The sequence below is a fragment of the Festucalex cinctus genome, chromosome 14 (assembly GCF_051991245.1).
Source record: "Festucalex cinctus isolate MCC-2025b chromosome 14, RoL_Fcin_1.0, whole genome shotgun sequence".
NCBI lineage: Eukaryota > Metazoa > Chordata > Actinopteri > Syngnathiformes > Syngnathidae > Festucalex > Festucalex cinctus.
This window is the reverse complement of record NC_135424.1, coordinates 16,587,501-16,605,245: the sequence shown is the minus strand read 5'-3', so window position 1 is coordinate 16,605,245 and position 17,745 is coordinate 16,587,501. Positions and strand designations below refer to the sequence as shown.

The following is a 17,745-nucleotide window of genomic DNA, read 5'->3' as shown; positions in this document are numbered from 1 at the left end:
GGTTTCTTGACACGCCTCTACTGGTCACATAACATCCTCACCTCATTCCGGTTACTAAATCTTGACGTTATATTATTTGCACGTTATAATATTATGAAATTATTGTCATTACTTTACAATCGTTAAAACTATTTATTGTCGATTTTATGACTTTATTCATTGTATTTTTTTTTCTCTTAATGTTACAACTTCATTCTCATAATATTAAATACTTATCATGGTTTTTTTTTCAGAGCAGCCTTAATTTTTTTATTTATTTTTATTTTTATTTTTTTCAATGAGCATAATTGTCAAAGTAGTATTACGCCACAGAGGCTTTGTTGAATTTATGTTACGTCTGCATCCATTTTCCTCAGGTCAACTTGTCATCCTCTTAAGAGGTTTTCAAGTGGAAGAGACAACTGAAGCACCCTGCGAGGGTGTCATCTTTCACCCCTGCCGACTAGGTCATGCAAAAAGTTATCTTGAACTTAACCTTTTCAATAAGAGTTAATATACAATGATAAATGAGCATCTGGTGTGTCTTTAGCTGTTATGGGTATATACATTTTTCTTCATAATTCAGAGACTTTTATACATCAATGGGTGTGTCATATCACCATGTGTAGTAGTAGTAGTAGTAGTAGTCGTAGTAGTAGTAGTAGTAATGATCTTATCTTTTGAAAGGACACACAGTTCTTGTATTAGTTTGTGCAGGTGTACCTAACGCTATATTAAAAGCTTTTAACTCTATTTCCCTGCACTTTGTTCAAGCGTTCTGAAGAAACTATCGTGAAGGAGGCAAAGCGTTATCATGATCTCCACCCACTCAGCGTCACAAGTACTCCACTTTTTAGGCAACTCCTCCAGGCAGGCAGGCAAGTCACATTCACGTGAGTACATGAAGGCAACACCACTGCTGATACTTAAAAGGAGGAATGACAACCGCTTTTTTTTTTTTTTTTTTTTTTTTTTGGTAGTGTAGGAATAGCACATTTACTTTTTTCAACCGCATTATTTTTCTTTTCTTTTTTTTAATTTGCAAACAAGTTTGATTGAATTCTTGATTTCACAAATGACCCCCCAGGTGCTCTGGGCTGTGGTTGCATTGTCCGGCATCCTCTACGTGACCTCGAATGAGGCATTCAAGTGTCCGCAAATTTGCCACTGCACGGCCTCCAGCTTCCAATGCAGCAATGACACGCAACTGGCTTCTGAGAAAGCTACTACATACATGTGAGTATCTCTGTCTGTGTGCAAATTATCCCCCTTTATAGCTCTTCTTAATCTTTTTTTTCAGTGTCTTTTTTTTTTTTTTTTTGATCGATGCAATATTATCACTATACAAAACAAGGGAGAAACTGTGGAGTAAACATTTTTGATTTTTTTCATATTTAACAGAGTTCTCAAACACCTTGACCTCAAAGAACTTCCAACTCATGCCTTCAAAAAACTGATCAACATAAAAGAAATGTAAGTTCTTGTATACAGTATATTTATTTATTCTTCTTGAGTTCAGTTAAGCAGATTAGCACAAGTATTGATGTTTGTATCAGTGATTGAAGTTAGAAAAAAAGCCGTGCATACATGAGATATTGTTAAAATTAATAATTTATTAGGCACATGTTTGAATATTTGACTGTATGTATTGATCTGAGGTTTCATTTATATTGGAATCTTTATCCAAAACTAAATTGAGCTATAATGCAATAATTATCCACAACATTAAAAACATCTGCATAATAATTGCAGAACTGTAGCTGTATTAAGCCCAACAAAATTAATAATACTATTTTAAATGTATTAAGATATTATTCTAAATCATTGTCAGCCATACACACAATAATGTACATATTCTATTCACAGCTTTCTGACAATGTTGATAAAATATGTTTGCTTTGACGATTCTAATTGATGCCATTTAATTGTGCTGATAATTGTTGACTGGTATGAATATAATAGTGCTTATTACAGCATTCAATCCAATTGTGGAAGAAAAGTTTGAAACTAAATTGTGCAATATTATCAATATTATCACTTAAGCACAATAACCCAAGAAAAGAAAAAAAAAAAAAAAGACGTAGGAAGTAACAAGAAAAAAGAGGTCAGTTATTTCTTCTATCAGAAAACAAAACAGCCAGGGACGAATTTCCAAGCCTGTTTACCTTTCAGTGTCTTTGTTTAGACGTCACTCTTCAGCATTTTCATTTGGTCTTTTGACCTAGATCGGGTGTCACCAGCTTTCTTAAGAACCGAGAAATACCAATTTGATCCACACTTCTGAATTGAATATGTTTGTTGAGTTTACCTTTATCCATTCAATCAATTCAATCCATAACTCTGGCAAAGCACATTTGTTATATTCCATCAACATTTCATTAACTAATTAAAGGCCATTCATTCATGCTTTATTCAAATGTTAGATGTTTCAGAAATTATTTGTTCAATCTCCCACAATCTCTGTCTCAACCTGACGTCAATATGTGTGTTCGTGTGCCACAGTAGGATTTACTACAGCACTGCGACCCGGATACAGACACACGCCTTCCTCTCCATCTACGGCTTGAGAGAAATGTATGTATAGCACGGTGTTTACGTTGAAACTAGTTGTTTATTTCTAATCAATTACAACTCCATCCAAAAGTAGTTGAACAGTGAGGCCCATTGTTGCTATGGCCTGAAATTTGGGTTTGAAATCAAAATGCTAAGCGATCAAAAGATTTCCGTTTTTTTTTACACAGATATTTATCTCTGAATGTAGTACAAAACTTAACAGGTAATGTCTTTTGCTTGAACAAACTATTTTTATATAGGTGAAAAAAAAGTCATTTTTTTCATCTGAGAAAAGATCAATCACAATAGGCAATAAAACAATTTGGAATGTGCTGAAGAAGACAGAAACCAGCGGTGTATGAAGTGGCATGATATACTTCAAATTCATAGATAGCAATATTAACAGCAACATTTAATTGTACAAAAATTGTTTAGTGCTGTAATGAGGGCGGGGGGCCTTCGTCATGAAGCACAGTAACGGAACAAAACACTACAGGAGCTCATCAAGGCAAAGAAGTGGAATCTTGTGTCCGATCTACTGTAGATATAATGCTGACCTTTTGTATTTTTGAAGTCATTAAAAAAAAAAAAAAAAAAAAAACACCACCACCAAAAAATAATTGGTCTCACTGTTCCACTTCTTTTGGAAGGGAGTACATAACTGATCACGCTTCAGCTGTACCACTATGCAAAAGTCCTCCACAAAGAATGTTCAGCCTTTGTTTGATTACCTTTTTCAAAGCAGTCTTTTGACATATTTAATAAAACTAAAAATAATACATAAAAAAGATGGATACAGTTTGTAAGATTGTGCAAGAGCGCTTTATTAAATGACATATAGCTGCATGAATCCATTTTAGCACATGAAGCACAACAGCTTTAACCTTTGCATGTGGCCGTTGCAGCAAACAACAAATCTGATTTATATAAATTTTCTTATTTTTCTCTGTATTTGTATTGGTGCAGCACTCTTAAAAACATGAAAAATCTGAGGACAATTGAAAAGGGTGCATTCACTGACCTGCCTGATCTGAATTATTTGTAAGTATTTCCTTTTTGGATCATTTTTATTTGATTTCAGATTATTTTAGTCACCATGTATACTGATTGATAATTTAATCTTAACAGCCACTGAGATATCATATGTAGACAACAACAAAAATATTGTCTTTATACACAGCAACAGGGAAATTTAAAAGTTAAATTGGTTTCATGGCAGATAAAAGTTGATAGTGATGGCAAGCGTTACATAAACACGTACTGTACAGTCGTTCTAATGTCATAATGTAAAAACATTTTTCACAGGTGCATCTCTGGCACTGGGGTCATGCACTTCCCAGACTTATCCACAATATCCTCCTTGGCTTTCCCATTCAGTCTGTAAGTAATCTTGTACAAATTTAAGTGGTTGAAAACATACTTTTCCACTTACATTTTTTTCTTGTGGTCTACAGGACTGTCTCAGAAAATTTTAATATTGTGCTAAAGTCCATCATTTTCTGTAATGCAATTAAATAAGCAAAAATGCCATACATTCTGTATTCATTATGAATCAACTGAAATATTGCAAGCCTTTTATTATATTTTAATATTGCTGATTATGGCTTACAGCTTAAGAAAACTCAAATATCGTTTCTCAAAATATTAGAATATTTCTTCAGACCAAGTTTAAAAAAAAGAAGAAGCCATAATTAGCAATATTAAAACAATAAAAGGCTTGCAATATTTCAGTTAATTTGTAATGAAACAAGAATGTATGGCATTTGTGCTCATTTAATTGCATTACAGAAAATAATGGACTTTAGCACAATATTCAAATTTTCTCAGACAGTCCTGTATATTTGCATATAGCAATGCCACGAATATCAGCACAAACAGTTGCTCAAACTGTATTCACGTCATTTGACCTAATTACCGATTATCTAATTAATTAATTCATTCATTAATTATGTTCTGTGTTTATCTAATTTTGCAGAAAAATGCAAGCAAACATGGCCATAGAAAATATCCCTGCCAATTCCTTCAATGGTATGACAAATATGACCAGTGACATGTAAGTCAATGTTTCAGACTCGGTCAGCATATTATCAGAATGTGGCGCAGCAATCTTTCAAGAATGCTTTCCGATTTTTTTGGTTGTTTATTTTGCTTCTCAAATGTGCTTAAGTAACTGAATGTTCACTCCGTCGACCTTGGCCACTGGTTCTGTTGACAGTAAATTTTGACCTTGACAGAAGCCTGATCGGTAGCGGTTTCAAGGAAATCAACCCACATGCGTTCAATGGGACCTTCATCAGAACACTGTAAGTCTTCGCTTGGTCACCATTTTTTGTTTGAAACACAAGCTTAAAACCAAAGGGTGATGTAGAATTTTCGGTATGTTTTTTTTTTTTTTAAAGCTGTTTCTTTCTAATCATGATATAGAGCAAACAAATGTTATGCAAGACTAAACAAAGACTGGATGTCCCTTTGTTTTCTCGCCCTTCCACACACTGATAGATGCTGATGAGTAGATACAGTTAATGCTTCAGTTAACTAGGAATGATTGCTGTAAACACAAAAATAGATACAATGTATTTGAACGGCCTGAAGTGAGCTTCAACTTAATTGTGCTAGAAAAATACAAAGCTCACAAGATGTCAGAATCCCATCAGAACTAGTGCCTTTTGCTTTTTCATTTATTTTTGTGACTTCATTACAATGGTACCTGCAATGGCAAAACAAAACAGTGTCATGCCAACCATATAACCAGAAAAGGAACTATTGCTACACAGTTAAAGATCTATCTGATCAATATGATTCATTTGGGAACAAATTTTACACACCCTTTACATACACAAATTCATTTTTATCAGTGTTCAACTTTGGACATTGTAGCCTACTATTCCATTTCAACTTTTAAACGCCCACTTGAAATGTTGCTAATTTTCTTCATTTACAGAGATTTAAGACACAACAGACATCTGTGCAACATTCCAGAAGATGCTTTCGAGGGGGCCTTGGGCCCACTTTATCTGTAAGTTTTAAAAACACATTCATTCAAAAATGTGTCAGAGACCTTTCAAAATGTATGTGCTTAGCATAAACACTAGCCAGAGTGAGCTTCAAATGTTATAAATAAAAAATAAAAAAATAGACAAATACACAATGCCTAGCCATGTTTGCAGCTAGCGCTAATAGTAGCAAGCATTTGAACGCTACTGTGGGATTTAACAGCTAGCATTTAGCTGTTAGCATCAAACACTACTATATATTAGCTAATATCCTCCTGACTACCAGGAAAAAAATGTGTCCGATCATGTTTTTCTTTGTGAAGTAACTGGAATACTGCAAAAGAAATTTTTGAAAAAAAAAAAAAAGTTTTTATTTTTAAGCTATGATGTGTCCACTACAGAGGACATTTTTCAAAACTTAAATCCTAGGCTCAAATACAGTTAAAATAATTCAAACAATAATTTAATGTGCTCTTAAGAGTCTTATAGAAACATGCTAACAACAATTAAAGCCTAAATTTGTTCAATAAAAAGTGTTATTACTTTTCCTCTTCCCTAAAAAGTGCTTGCACTGAGGGAAGCCATTTTCTTTTATGATGCAATCAAAGGTAGCAAAGCCCTACACATTTGATATCATTGGAAAGCTCTGAATGTCCTCTACAGAGCACAAAATGAGTTAATTCAATCGTATGCAATGGATGGGAGATATTCATGTTTAAAAAGGTCCACTACAGAGGACAAATTTGAATTGCTGGTAGTCAGAAGGTTAAGAAGCAACAAACATTAGGATTATATTAAATTTGGTAACATACACCAAACAATATTGGTGTATATTTGTTAACATTAACCACATTTCTACGTAAAATGATAATAAATAAAATAACATATTTACTCAAATAGTGACCAGGAGTATATTTACTCAACTGTAGACAGCATCTAATTTCTTTTCTAGCTTCTTTTCTGCCTGCCTTTGTGTAATGAGGGCTGTAGTTCGTCTAACCCAAGCGTGTGTCTGTGTGTGATTCAGGGATGTGTCCTCCACAGCTTTGACCTCCCTCCCCCGAAAAGGGTTGGAGCAGGTAAAGCGCCTGAAAGCCAAATCTGCTTTTGCTCTTAAGCGCCTTCCTCCAATAGACAGCCTGGTTGAGCTGGGGGTGGCTGAGCTGACGTACGCGAGCCAGTGTTGCGCTTTCCACATGTGGTACAGCAAACACAGGTAAATAATATGCTCTTCCGGATGTAACATGAAACAATACTACAAATAAACCACAGTTACCTGATTTTATATTTACAGACAAGAGGCCCTCAAGAATCCATCACCGTTTTGTGAATGGGTCCATGCGTAAGTGGTTAAAATAAATGTTTATACATTTGGAACACCCCCCTCGCCCCCCAAATGATGCCCCAGTTGTAAGGAATGTGGCTTTGTGGTGTGAGCAGTGCAGTTGAGTAAAACGTATAATGTGCTCAATCATCACTGGCCATGTGAAACTGATTTTTTCTACAGCTAATTCATATTGACTCTTGTTTGGTGTTGTAGAATGGTTTAGGGTGAGTCTTATGAGCAATGGTGGGGAGTAATGAGAAATACTTTGTTACTGTACTTTAGATTTTTCAGGTGTCTGTACTTGAGTACTGTACTCCCTACAAATAAGAATCGGTAGTGCGGAGAGCGATTCTGGTGGGGAGATTTACATGGCAACAGAAGTTGAAATCTGATTGGACAAAAATAACATCTGGAAACTGCGCAACCAATATACTGTATACGCAATGAAAATGAAATGAAGGAGATAATAAAATTTCATGTAAGTTGTAAATGTAGGTTGGTACTTTTGATAGAGTTGAGCAGAGAAGGACTTGATGTTTTTTTTTATAACTTTTTTTAGCCATTGCTTTGTAAATAAATAAATACATAGATGAATAAATAAATAAAATAGGTTTGTTAGTCAACCGTGAGAAATTGATTGAGATCTTGGAGTCAAGGGAGAAAAAATTATCAAGGACAGCAGCAATTAAGTCATTAAGCAGCAACTAATTAAGTAACAAAATTCAGTGCGCAGCCATTTTGTCACTTCCTGTTGACTGAAAATGACATTGCAGTTGCTCAGGGCTCAGGTAACGACCAATCACTGCTCGCCTGTTTTCTGAGTTTGGCCATGTGACATTCACAAGCTAAGGCATTATTGGTCGTTACCTGAGCCCTGAGCAACTGTGATGTCATTTTCAGTCAACAGGAAGTGACAAAATGGCCGCCCACTGAGATTTTTTGGGGGGGGCGCTATTGTTTTTTGGTGCTTACTTCATGTTCCACAAAGAGAATATTAATCAGAAGACTGAGTTTATACTAATGGGAGGGCATAGAACATTATTGTAATTTTTATTTTATTTTATTTTTTATTTTTTGGTGGGGGGGGCGTCCCCTTGTAAAGAGTGACTATTGCCACCTCTGCTGAAGAGTAATATCAAGACAGAAATACACAATTTTACAGTTTAGTCTTTAAACTATGAGTCAGTTGCTTCACTTATTGTGTTGGAGAGCATCCATTACTGCTGGCACCTCCTCCTCATGCTGGTCACACACTGCTGCAGGATGGTATTCGACTCCTCGGCATGATTTTTCAGCCAATTTGTCTGTGATGGTCACTCTAGCGCAAACAGCACACCCAAGTTGACCCCAACAGTATTGAGTTGGCAGGTCACTCTATTCTTTCCAACAGCAAATTCCGGTGGTAGTATTTGATAAACTTTATGTGGGGGTAGCATGAGTGGTAAGCACATAGGTTGAGGGTTTGACAATCCATTAGGCAAGTCACTTAAATTGAGTTTGTTTGTTTTTTTGCAGAAATTTTGTTGGAGGCACTGACCTCTACAAGGACCATCCACACCTGGAACATATTTGTCCCAGCTACGCCGGCATCAACTGCACACCAGTGCCAGATGATTTCAACCCTTGTGAGGACCTCCTGGGTCCCATCCTGGGCAACATCACCTGGATAATCGCCTTTCTCACCATTGTCGCAAACCTCACCGTGCTGGTCATGCTGCTTTTTACCAGTCGCAAGTTAACCATCTCCCGCTTTCTCATATGTAACCTGGCCCTGGCAGATCTGTGCATGGGGCTTTACCTGATGCTCATTGCCCGCATGGATTGCCACTCCCGCCACGAGTACTACAACCACGGCACGGAATGGCAAACGGGCCCAGGGTGCGACATGTCGGGCTTCCTGACAATGTTCTCAAGCGAGCTATCCGTTTATACGCTCACTGTGATCAGCTTCGAACGCTGGCACACCATCATCAACGCCATGGATCTAAACAAGAGGCTGGGCATGCACCACGTGGTGGCCATCATGGTTGCAGGTTGGATCTTCTCCCTGCTCGTTGCTCTGCTGCCCCTAGTGGGAGTCAGCAGCTACGGCAAAGTGAGCGTCTGCCTGCCGATGGATATCGACACGAAGGCTTCTCGGGCGTACGTGATGATCGTGCTCTCGCTTAACGTCGTGGCTTTTCTCGGGGTGTGTTTCTGCTACGTGTGCATCTACCTGAGCGTCCGCAAGCCGGCGCCCGCCAATCACTACAGTGACGCCAAGCTGGCCAAGCGCATGGCGGTGCTCGTTTTCACCGACTTCCTTTGCATGGCGCCCATCTCGTTCTTCGCGATCTCTGCCACTCTGCACATGCCACTCATCACCGTGTCGCACTCCAAGATCCTCCTCATCATTTTTTATCCCATCAACTCTCTCTGCAACCCATTCCTGTACACTATCTTTACTCGGAGCTTTAGGAAAGAAGTGTGCCTGCTGCTCCAACGTTGGCAGAGTTTTCTTATAGCGTTTAAAGCTAAAGGCCCACAGCTCCCAACTTACCTGCATCCAAATCATGCCCAGCAGGAAACCACGCTTTAGGTTCTCCGCTTAACATGTGAATGAGAGGTTATTTGTGACCAAGAGAAACTAGAAGGAAGACTCCATCATCATGTCTGAACTGCACATTTCTTCACAAGCTTGTTACAGGATGGACTGCATTGCATACGATTGCATGCACTATTTTTTTCATTTTTATTTTTTACAAACAGATCAAAAATGTCCTGCAATTGGCTACCAGCATGAGTGTATCCAGCCGAGATAGACTACAGGTCACCCACGACCCTCAATACAAGTGGTATTTAAAAAAATAAAAATAAATAATGGATGTACAGTATTTGTGCTTGTTTACTATAGTACAATATGCGACATTGTTGCACATACAATGTAATAATATATCTCAACGATATAAGTGTAGAACCCCGAAAGCTGAACACAGCCCCTATGATGATGTCTTTTGACTTCCTAGTTGTTCTAATTGTACATTCATGTTAGCAACAACAACATAAGAACACTTCTTACACTATAAAAACAGTTGGGTAAAAAATAACCCAAATTGGGTCATAAAGGGCCCAACTCAGCTTTTTGAGTTATTCAAATAGCCCAAAACATTGGGTCAAATGAATAAACCACAAAACCACCCCACAAATTGGGTGGCTTTATGGATTATTTAACATGACCCAACGTTTTGGGTTAAATAACTCAAAAATTGGGTCAGTTCATTTTTGATCAAATTCAGTTGGGTTATTCGATTAAAAAGTTGGGTCAGACAAATAACCCACAAAACAAGCCCCACCAAAAAATAGGTTGCGTTATGAATTTTTATTTCCACCCAATTTGGGTTATTTTTGACTCAACCTATTGGGGTCACAAACTCAGAGGGGCCTTATCCTTTTTTTTTTTGGTAACATTTTTGTCCTTAAAAGTCATCTTCATGTGATCGCATTCTTTCATAGAATTGTCCAAACATAATGTAGTCTATTACCTATTAATATCAATTCATACTCATGGAACCCCAATTGGTTTGTAGACAGTTTAGAATGTATTAAATTTATCAATAAACCATGTTTGTGGTCATATCTTTAAATGCAAGTGTAGCATATATGTATGATGTGCTGCCAACATGCCATATCATGAACCTATTGGAAATACTTCACAAATACCATCACAAATCTTTTTTTGGCTAAAAGAAAACAAAAGTGAAAAATTGGGAGCCACACAGTCAAGATGGCTGAACACTTTTTTTTTAACCAAAGCTTCTTATGAACAATATTGGCACACAACAGATGTTGCACTTGACTGTTTATTGAAAGAACTCTGGATCTTTCAGTATGATACTGTAGAGTGCTAACGCATTGTAAAATGCAAAGGCAGATTCCCCTCCTCCAATACAGCTACTGGGTTGGTTCTTCTGTAAAAATTGTACTGCAATCAAGTGTTCAGAGTAAAAATACAGTCCAAGCTAATTCTTAACAGAAAGCCTTCATGACATTTTCACGGTTTATTCATTGGCACAGCACGGTAAATGCATTTGACAAAAGAGAACACAAAAAAAGAACTCACATTGGTAACACAGGTATATGCTTTAAACCAGAGCACGTTTTCTTTCAATACAACATAAATTCAGTCATTGTGAATTAAATTGCATTTACGACCAAACTAAAGTCATTTTCGATATAGATTCTTCTTTAAATTGCAATGATGACCATTTAGAGGGGGGGGGAAGCAGCATCTCTGTTGTAGTAATGCGTTTTTCCCCGCTACCATAAGTAGCCGTCTGATTGACTGCTGTCAAATTTGGTGTCCCATCTCGCTCAAAGTCAGCTGCTATAAGCTGCCCTGACCTGCCACAACCCTGACAAGGATGAGCAGGACAGAAACTGGATGGATAGGTAGCAGCAGTGCACTACCATTCTGCTTCCCCAACAGCTTTCGCGAACACGTAATCCCTGCCACCGTAACACATGACTCCATCTTTCAAGTGGAACTTCCAACGGTTCTTACTCCGGTGAATCTGCAAACCAAACATTACAATGTTAGGAATTAAAAGCTGATCTTGATTGGCTGAAAGGAAAACCGCTTACTTTGTCATACTGGCAAACGACGACGTTCTCCGATTCAAAGAGATCTGGGATGTCTTGTTCAAACACATCGTCACCTGAATTTAATGGATCCTGGTGAACAGAAAGTGTGAGTTCCAATTTTATTAACATCTTCATAATTCCTTAGGTTTAAATACACACAGGCCACAAGATTAGGTACACCTTAGCGCAGGAGGACAATGCGTAGAAAAATCAAAACAATTACCTCATCTTCTATTTCTTCAAGCTCACCAGCCCTGTCGCTGTCACTACTAGAGGAGCTGCTGCTGTTCCCGTCACTGCTCATCCCTCCTTCTTGCAGAGCCTTGAGGGCCTCGGCATTGATCAAACCCAGGAAGTCGTTCTCCTCCACCGGCATGCCTTCCTCTTCCAGATCCGAATTGTCGGCCGTACCATCCAGCTGGACGATGTCTGACAAGTCATTGTAGTCCAGGTGCAGCTTGGGGACAAATGTTATGATGGATTAAAAAAAATAAATAAAAATAGTAAATAATAATAATAATAATAAACGAGAGTTACTCCCTGGGAACCAAAATTACTATTTAATTTTTTTTTTAAAGAAAAAAATATATATATATATATATATATATAGTAATAAAACAGAAATTTAGAAATTTTACAAAATTGTTCAGAATCTTATCACTACAAACGAACTCTTTGCCATCAACCTTTCCTGATAGGCAGAACAATTAAATTATCTTCCACTAGAGGGCACAATATCTACTTTGTCACATTTTCTTTCCAAACTAATGGCAAAGAACAAACATGAGGGGGAAAGAAAAGAAAGAAAGAAAAAAAAAAGTGGTATGCCTGTTTGATGATCACTAAAATGCATCAAATCATTTTATCCCGACTCGCAACCTAAAACCTGCTCTAATCTACGAGACTGAAATTACCCCAAGGATGGATTCCGTCTGGTCGTAAGGTTTTGTTTGAGCCAAATTTCTCGCCCTTGCCGCTTTTTCTCGTTCCTCTTCAATGACTTCTTTGAGGATGTCGTCAACATCGCTGCTCTTAAACTGAGCGGTGTCCATCAAAACCTCTTCGCTGCCGATCTGGAAGTCAAACAAGTGACTGACAGTGGAGCTCTTGGCACCGAGATCCACTGGCTCTGGATTCGACTCGCTCGCTTGACCAGTCAGTGCAGATTGCGGCTCTGGAGAAGACGACACCTCAATTGGCAAGTATTTGGGCACAGGGTTTTGCTGAGGACGGCTACTTTCTTCACTGGAGGGTAAAAGAGAATCTAGCAATGACGACGAGTTGACCGGCGTCGACTGTTCACGAGGAAGCGTTTCACCGGGTGGTAAATAAGCCGGTGGAGGAAGAGGAGGCTCTCTTGGCTCAGTGACCTTCGGCAGAGCTTGGTGTAATGTTTGCTGACCTGCTGGGGCCTGAGTGACTACAACAGGAACGTTGACCTTGTAAAGTTGACCTTTGAGTAACAAAAAGGAGAGTGTGTTTTCAGAAAAGTCAGACCAAACAATTCAGCAGAATGAACACAATCTGTTCTGGGTCAATGGCTGCATGACCTATTTGTTTGGATTTCAAATATTTTATTTAAACACGGGAATGAAATCAGGCCAATTTAATCACAACATGTTAAATAAATGCAAAAAAAAAAAATTAAAAAAAATAAATAAAATAAATGTAAAATATAAATAATAAAAATAAATAAATAAAAAGGTAAGCTACTGTTACACTATACAATACCAACTTTCAAATAACACGACAGAGGCACAGCCAACAATGATAGCAATTAATTCCACATTGAGCTTTTAACGTTATCTTTACCACCACAGAAGCCTAAAAATTATTAAAATTTAAAATAATGTATTCTCACCCTTCACGGTGTTGACATGCCGGTGAAGAACATATGGTGGGTGGGGGATTACGGCGAGTGCTTGAGACATGCCTCTTCAACTTAGAAATATGTACAAGTTTATATTGAATTAGATGATTCACTGATGACTGATTAACAAAATTGATTATTCAATATAATAGAAATTTGGAAGTATGACATTAATTTTATCATTTACAATAAATGCATTATTCATGAAATAAACAAAAAAAGCAATTAACAATCAATGCAGTCTTTATAATTAAATCTCAGCCTATATGTGTTAAAGTGTCTTTAAAAGAGGAAGTCAAAACAAACAATATTCTCTATATGCAGCTCCATTAGTCTAAACACTGTATTGTGATTAATATTGTGTTTGTGGAATATGAATTAAGCAGCAAAATCCACCTGTTTTTGACATCTCGGGGGCGGCCATTTTGTCACTTGCTGTTGCCTGAAATTGACATCATAGAATGACCAATCACAGCTCTCCTATTTCACAACTGTCATTTTCAGTTGACAGCAAGTGACAAAATGGCCACCTTCTGAGAATAATAAAAAAAATGGGTGATTTAATTTTGTTTTTAATTATGATTTTGTAACTTTTAAAAAGGGTATAATTTTCATCAACATTTTTGGTTGACCTTATTCACTGCCTTTGACACGTATACTTTTTAAGAGTGGGGATAGAATCTGATTATGCTCCACTGTAAATGTCAAACTTGGAAACAACTTTACTGATGCCCAACCACCGGTAGATGACATCATTGCCCCATTTTATACAAAATAAACAGTTTCAGAGTCCATGGGAGAAATGGTTGTATTTTGGCAAACCTACATTTTTCTACTGTCAATTATAAAAGAACGGGACGAGGCAAAAAGTAGGGAGTCTATTCTGTCATTTGGTAGATTCGGTTTATATACAATTATTGAACGGAATATTGTGTGGGTATTGAAAATTTTGAAATTTTCTAAAATGGCTGGCAGCGAATGAGTGGGACGTGGTTCAACTGCACATTTCAAGGGTAAGATATGACGAGTCATCACGTACCAGAAGGTGTTTGTAGAGTGACTCCAGCGGGTATTTGCACAGGGTACGATAGGCCAGCAGGTAATGAGAAGGTAGCAATTGTCTCAGAGTTGTTCTGCAATTGAACATTTGGTACTGTTTGCTGTAAATGTACACAGAAGGAGATAGTACATTGGCTGTTGGGTCAGAACTTTTTTGCAGTCAATAGATGCACGGGTCTAATAGCTTAGATGACAATTATTGACAATATTAGAAATGTTGGAATTATAGGTAGCACAATACTGCAGTTGCTCTAGCATAGCAGGATAACCCCCCCCCAAAAAAAACAAAAAACAAAAAAACAAAACAAAAACAAAAAATACTCCATACAAAACACAAAATGTGAATAATACTTGCATGGACTGGGAAAGTTTGAATATTCTGACTTGCAGGAATTGTTACTGGAGCTGTAAATCATAAGTAAACAGAAAAGAAAACGACTTCATCAGGTAGGCCTACATTTCAAATGATAACCAATAATCTTGTCATCTTTGTGCTACCTGCGAGTTCAGCATCATTTCTGCTATAGTTGGGTGGAAGCTGCAGCACAAAGTTTGGAGCGTCCATGTTGTTCTTCCTGAAGTCGTCCATAGTTTTCGACGCCATCATCTTTGTCTCCCAAAGCTGCAAAGCAGACAACGCAGATTTTTCCCCTCCTCACTCATTTGCCAACGATAGCCTGAATCCAACAATGCATTAAGGACTTACATGTCGTAAATCATCCAGGACGCAGTCTCCAAGGCCCTCATCCAAGAACAGCTCCCTCATACTCTCAATCACATCGTCAATTATCGATAAGTAGAGCTTGACCTGCAACCATTTGCCAAAAAAAAAAAATCTAAAATGGCTTTTGTCACTAGTGAGAAGTCTGAGTCTCAAAACTAACGTGAACTCATCAGCCTCAACTTCACATGTTAATAGGCCAAAAGAGTTGATTTGCAATTACAATAAAACAACCATTATGAATACTCTTGAAGGCAATACATTATAGGCTATGCCATAATATTGCAGCAGGACAAACAAGACAAAAACTCAATGACTGAAAAGCAACCATTATGACATTAACTTGCATGACAATTCACTTTTTACAAATACTCCTTTTCACACTCAAAACATTCCAGGAGAAAGCATCTCTTACCACCTCTCCACCACCCGAGTCGGTCAGCATGATTGAAGGCAAATAAATAGCAGCCGCTACACATTTCCATCAGAATGAATGTGCTACACAGTTCTCCCAGGTGATTGTAATCAGTAGTGATGGCAAAATGAAGCCCCGCAAAGCAGTGAAGCCCTGCAGTGAAATGCTTCACACACACGTAGGGGCTTCAAGATGATTCATTTCCTCGACTACGCCATCATGTGGACAGAAAAATGTATAACATGCTTGGTGCATGCAATAAAATGGTGGGGTGTAAATCATGCTCTAAATACAAAAGAATATATATTTGAAGAGTGTTTTAACATGAATTGTTCTGTGTTACTTTGTCTATGTTTGTGCTTATGCAACAAGTGAAAATGTGAAAAAATGAGGTAAAATAAAGTGCTTATTCATTTTTATTTAAAAACAATATTTTTTCCAAAGTTTTTGGACTCAGGCACTTTTGTGCATAGAATTTCACCTGCTTTTGAAAAAACTCTTTCACATGGTACTGATGAAGCAGGGGTGCATAGATATGAGACAGCAAGTTTATATAAACTTGGAAGCGCATATTTCTGTGATTCCCAGTACTGAAGGGGATTTTCAACTCTGGGGATATTTTCTTCTCTTTCTTGCTGGTTCCTTGAACTCCATCGCAAAAAAAGAAGCTCGTCGTCGTCGGTCAAATCGAAAGCAAAATGCAAAGAAGTACCGCAGTAAGGGACCCGAAAACACAAAAAGTGAAGGGGAATCCATAGCGTTTCTTTGCCGCTTTTATTTCGAACTACACTCAAACCTAGCGAATCATTTCCTGAATCAGTCACGTGGTACACCCGCTTCGCGGGGCTTCCAACGTCATCACGTACGTCATCGACACACGCATTGAATCGCCGTTCATGAACCACTCATCTACATTACTCGGCACACGCTTCAGGGATTCGACCCGAGAAGCACATCACTAGTAATCAGCCTCCAAAGAGCAGCAGTGATTGAAACTGAGTTGGCATAAAGAGCCTTTCCTTTTGTGATTGTTTGCTTTTACCGATACTTCAAATACAAATACCAATTTAGAAGTGAAATGTATATTGTTACATATATGGACTCAGAATTTATGTACTGCTGCTGTATGCTTACACTATACTTAGTAAAGTATTTAGTTTGTGTCAAAGATGGCTTCTTCATGAGGTGTCGAAACTCATAAAATATAACTTATTCCACAGCTTGTTACAGAAGACTTGCTTCAGTTCTACGCTTTTTTTGTTTCACCTTTTGTTTTGTGTCAACTGGATCTTTGCGAGCGCCCCACTGAGGGATTATCTTATCTCAGGGAGCCATTCAAGGCTTCGCCATAGGTCATTGAAGCCGCTGTGGAGCCGCCTGCCACAAACAGCAAAACAGCCAGCTGAAGATTAGCATTTCAGGAAACACTTTGACCTTAAGATATTATCATGCGTATGTGTGTGCACAAAATGTATCACTTGCAGAGTACACCACACAAGTTCTTTGTGCAGCAAATGTTGTGTAAAACATATACAGGAAGTGGAGGGTTCAGTTTTGGTTATTAAGTCCAAAGAGCAGAATCCAGAAGTATGTTTCTTATTATTATCATTAACTAATGAGAAAGTGTGTATATGGATGAATAGACTGTGGTTTGAAACAACAAAATAACATCTCTGGACATTTCACAAGTCATACAGGTTTATTTCTCATTTGACTTTGGTAGAACAGGATTTCGGTACCACATACTGGTTATCAGTCTTATTTGAAGTTCAGCGTGACCAAGCTGAACAATCACATATAAGCATAAGATTTCATTCAATGAAAACACATTGCTCCAGAATTGAACCTTGACAAAGACTTCATGGAAGCAGCAGAAGGGATGAGATGGATTTAATGCAGAAAATACGTTTTCGTAAGTTAAAAAAATAAAATAAAATAAATCATTTTGGCAGTAAGTTAAATAGCTAAGCACAATTTAAGACTGAGTTTAAGTTTTGGGCTTTTGCAACAGCAGCAGTTGTACACGAAGACATACAATGATGCACAATTCAAAACAGTTTGCCAATTACCTGCGTTGACAAACTTGTGTAATCATTTGACAGCTTTTAAGACCAATGCAAAAACCTTTCTGCAGTTTTTTTTTCTTTTTGTCCATGTCACTAAAACACATTTCAGTTCATATTACCAAAAAAATGAAGCAATGAATTC

The 17,745-nt window shown here is 37.7% G+C and overlaps 3 protein-coding genes across 4 annotated transcripts in view; 1 reads left to right on the top strand and 2 right to left on the bottom strand.

Annotated features, from left to right (window-relative positions):
- Positions 1-947: 947 nt before the first annotated feature.
- On the top strand, positions 948-10,453 carry LOC144000772 (lutropin-choriogonadotropic hormone receptor-like). The gene is made up of 11 exons (XM_077494378.1): positions 948-1,215; positions 1,381-1,452; positions 2,482-2,553; positions 3,499-3,573; positions 3,838-3,912; positions 4,508-4,585; positions 4,767-4,835; positions 5,474-5,548; positions 6,553-6,741; positions 6,820-6,867; positions 8,368-10,453. The coding sequence occupies exons 1-11, from the start codon at positions 1,055-1,057 to the stop codon at positions 9,428-9,430; spliced, it is 1,977 nt and encodes a 658-aa protein (XP_077350504.1). The 5' UTR covers positions 948-1,054; the 3' UTR covers positions 9,431-10,453.
- Positions 10,454-10,851: 398 nt separating this feature from the next.
- gtf2a1l (general transcription factor IIA, 1-like) lies at positions 10,852-15,651 on the bottom strand. The gene is made up of 9 exons (XM_077494379.1): positions 15,538-15,651; positions 15,108-15,209; positions 14,900-15,023; positions 14,757-14,806; positions 14,382-14,502; positions 12,387-12,925; positions 11,696-11,929; positions 11,473-11,562; positions 10,852-11,402 (listed from the first exon to the last, which is right to left on the bottom strand). Exons 1-9 carry the CDS (start codon positions 15,565-15,567, stop codon positions 11,295-11,297), a joined length of 1,398 nt encoding a protein of 465 aa, XP_077350505.1. The 5' UTR covers positions 15,568-15,651; the 3' UTR covers positions 10,852-11,294.
- Positions 15,652-17,213: 1,562 nt separating this feature from the next.
- ston1 (stonin 1) overlaps positions 17,214-17,745 on the bottom strand; it is a 7,810-nt gene continuing 7,278 nt past the window's right edge. For both annotated transcript variants that reach the window (XM_077494377.1, XM_077494376.1), the window contains exon 4: positions 17,214-17,745. This exon is cut by the window's right edge and continues 594 nt beyond it. The gene's annotated coding sequence lies outside the window, so the exon portion shown is untranslated.

Coding starts and splice junctions, on each gene's coding strand:
- LOC144000772 (XM_077494378.1), top strand. CDS start 1,055: ATGACCCCCCAGGTGCTCTGGGCTGTGGTTGCATTGTCCGGCATCCTC. Junction 3,574..3,837: donor CTGCCTGATCTGAATTATTT/GTAAGTATTTCC, acceptor CATTTTTCACAG/GTGCATCTCTGGCACTGGGG. Junction 4,586..4,766: donor ACAAATATGACCAGTGACAT/GTAAGTCAATGT, acceptor TGACCTTGACAG/AAGCCTGATCGGTAGCGGTT.
- gtf2a1l (XM_077494379.1), bottom strand. CDS start 15,567: ATGCTGACCGACTCGGGTGGTGGAGAGGTG. Junction 11,930..12,386: donor AGACGGAATCCATCCTTGGG/GTAATTTCAGTC, acceptor TTTGTCCCCAAG/CTGCACCTGGACTACAATGA. Junction 11,403..11,472: donor TCGTTTGCCAGTATGACAAA/GTAAGCGGTTTT, acceptor TTTGGTTTGCAG/ATTCACCGGAGTAAGAACCG.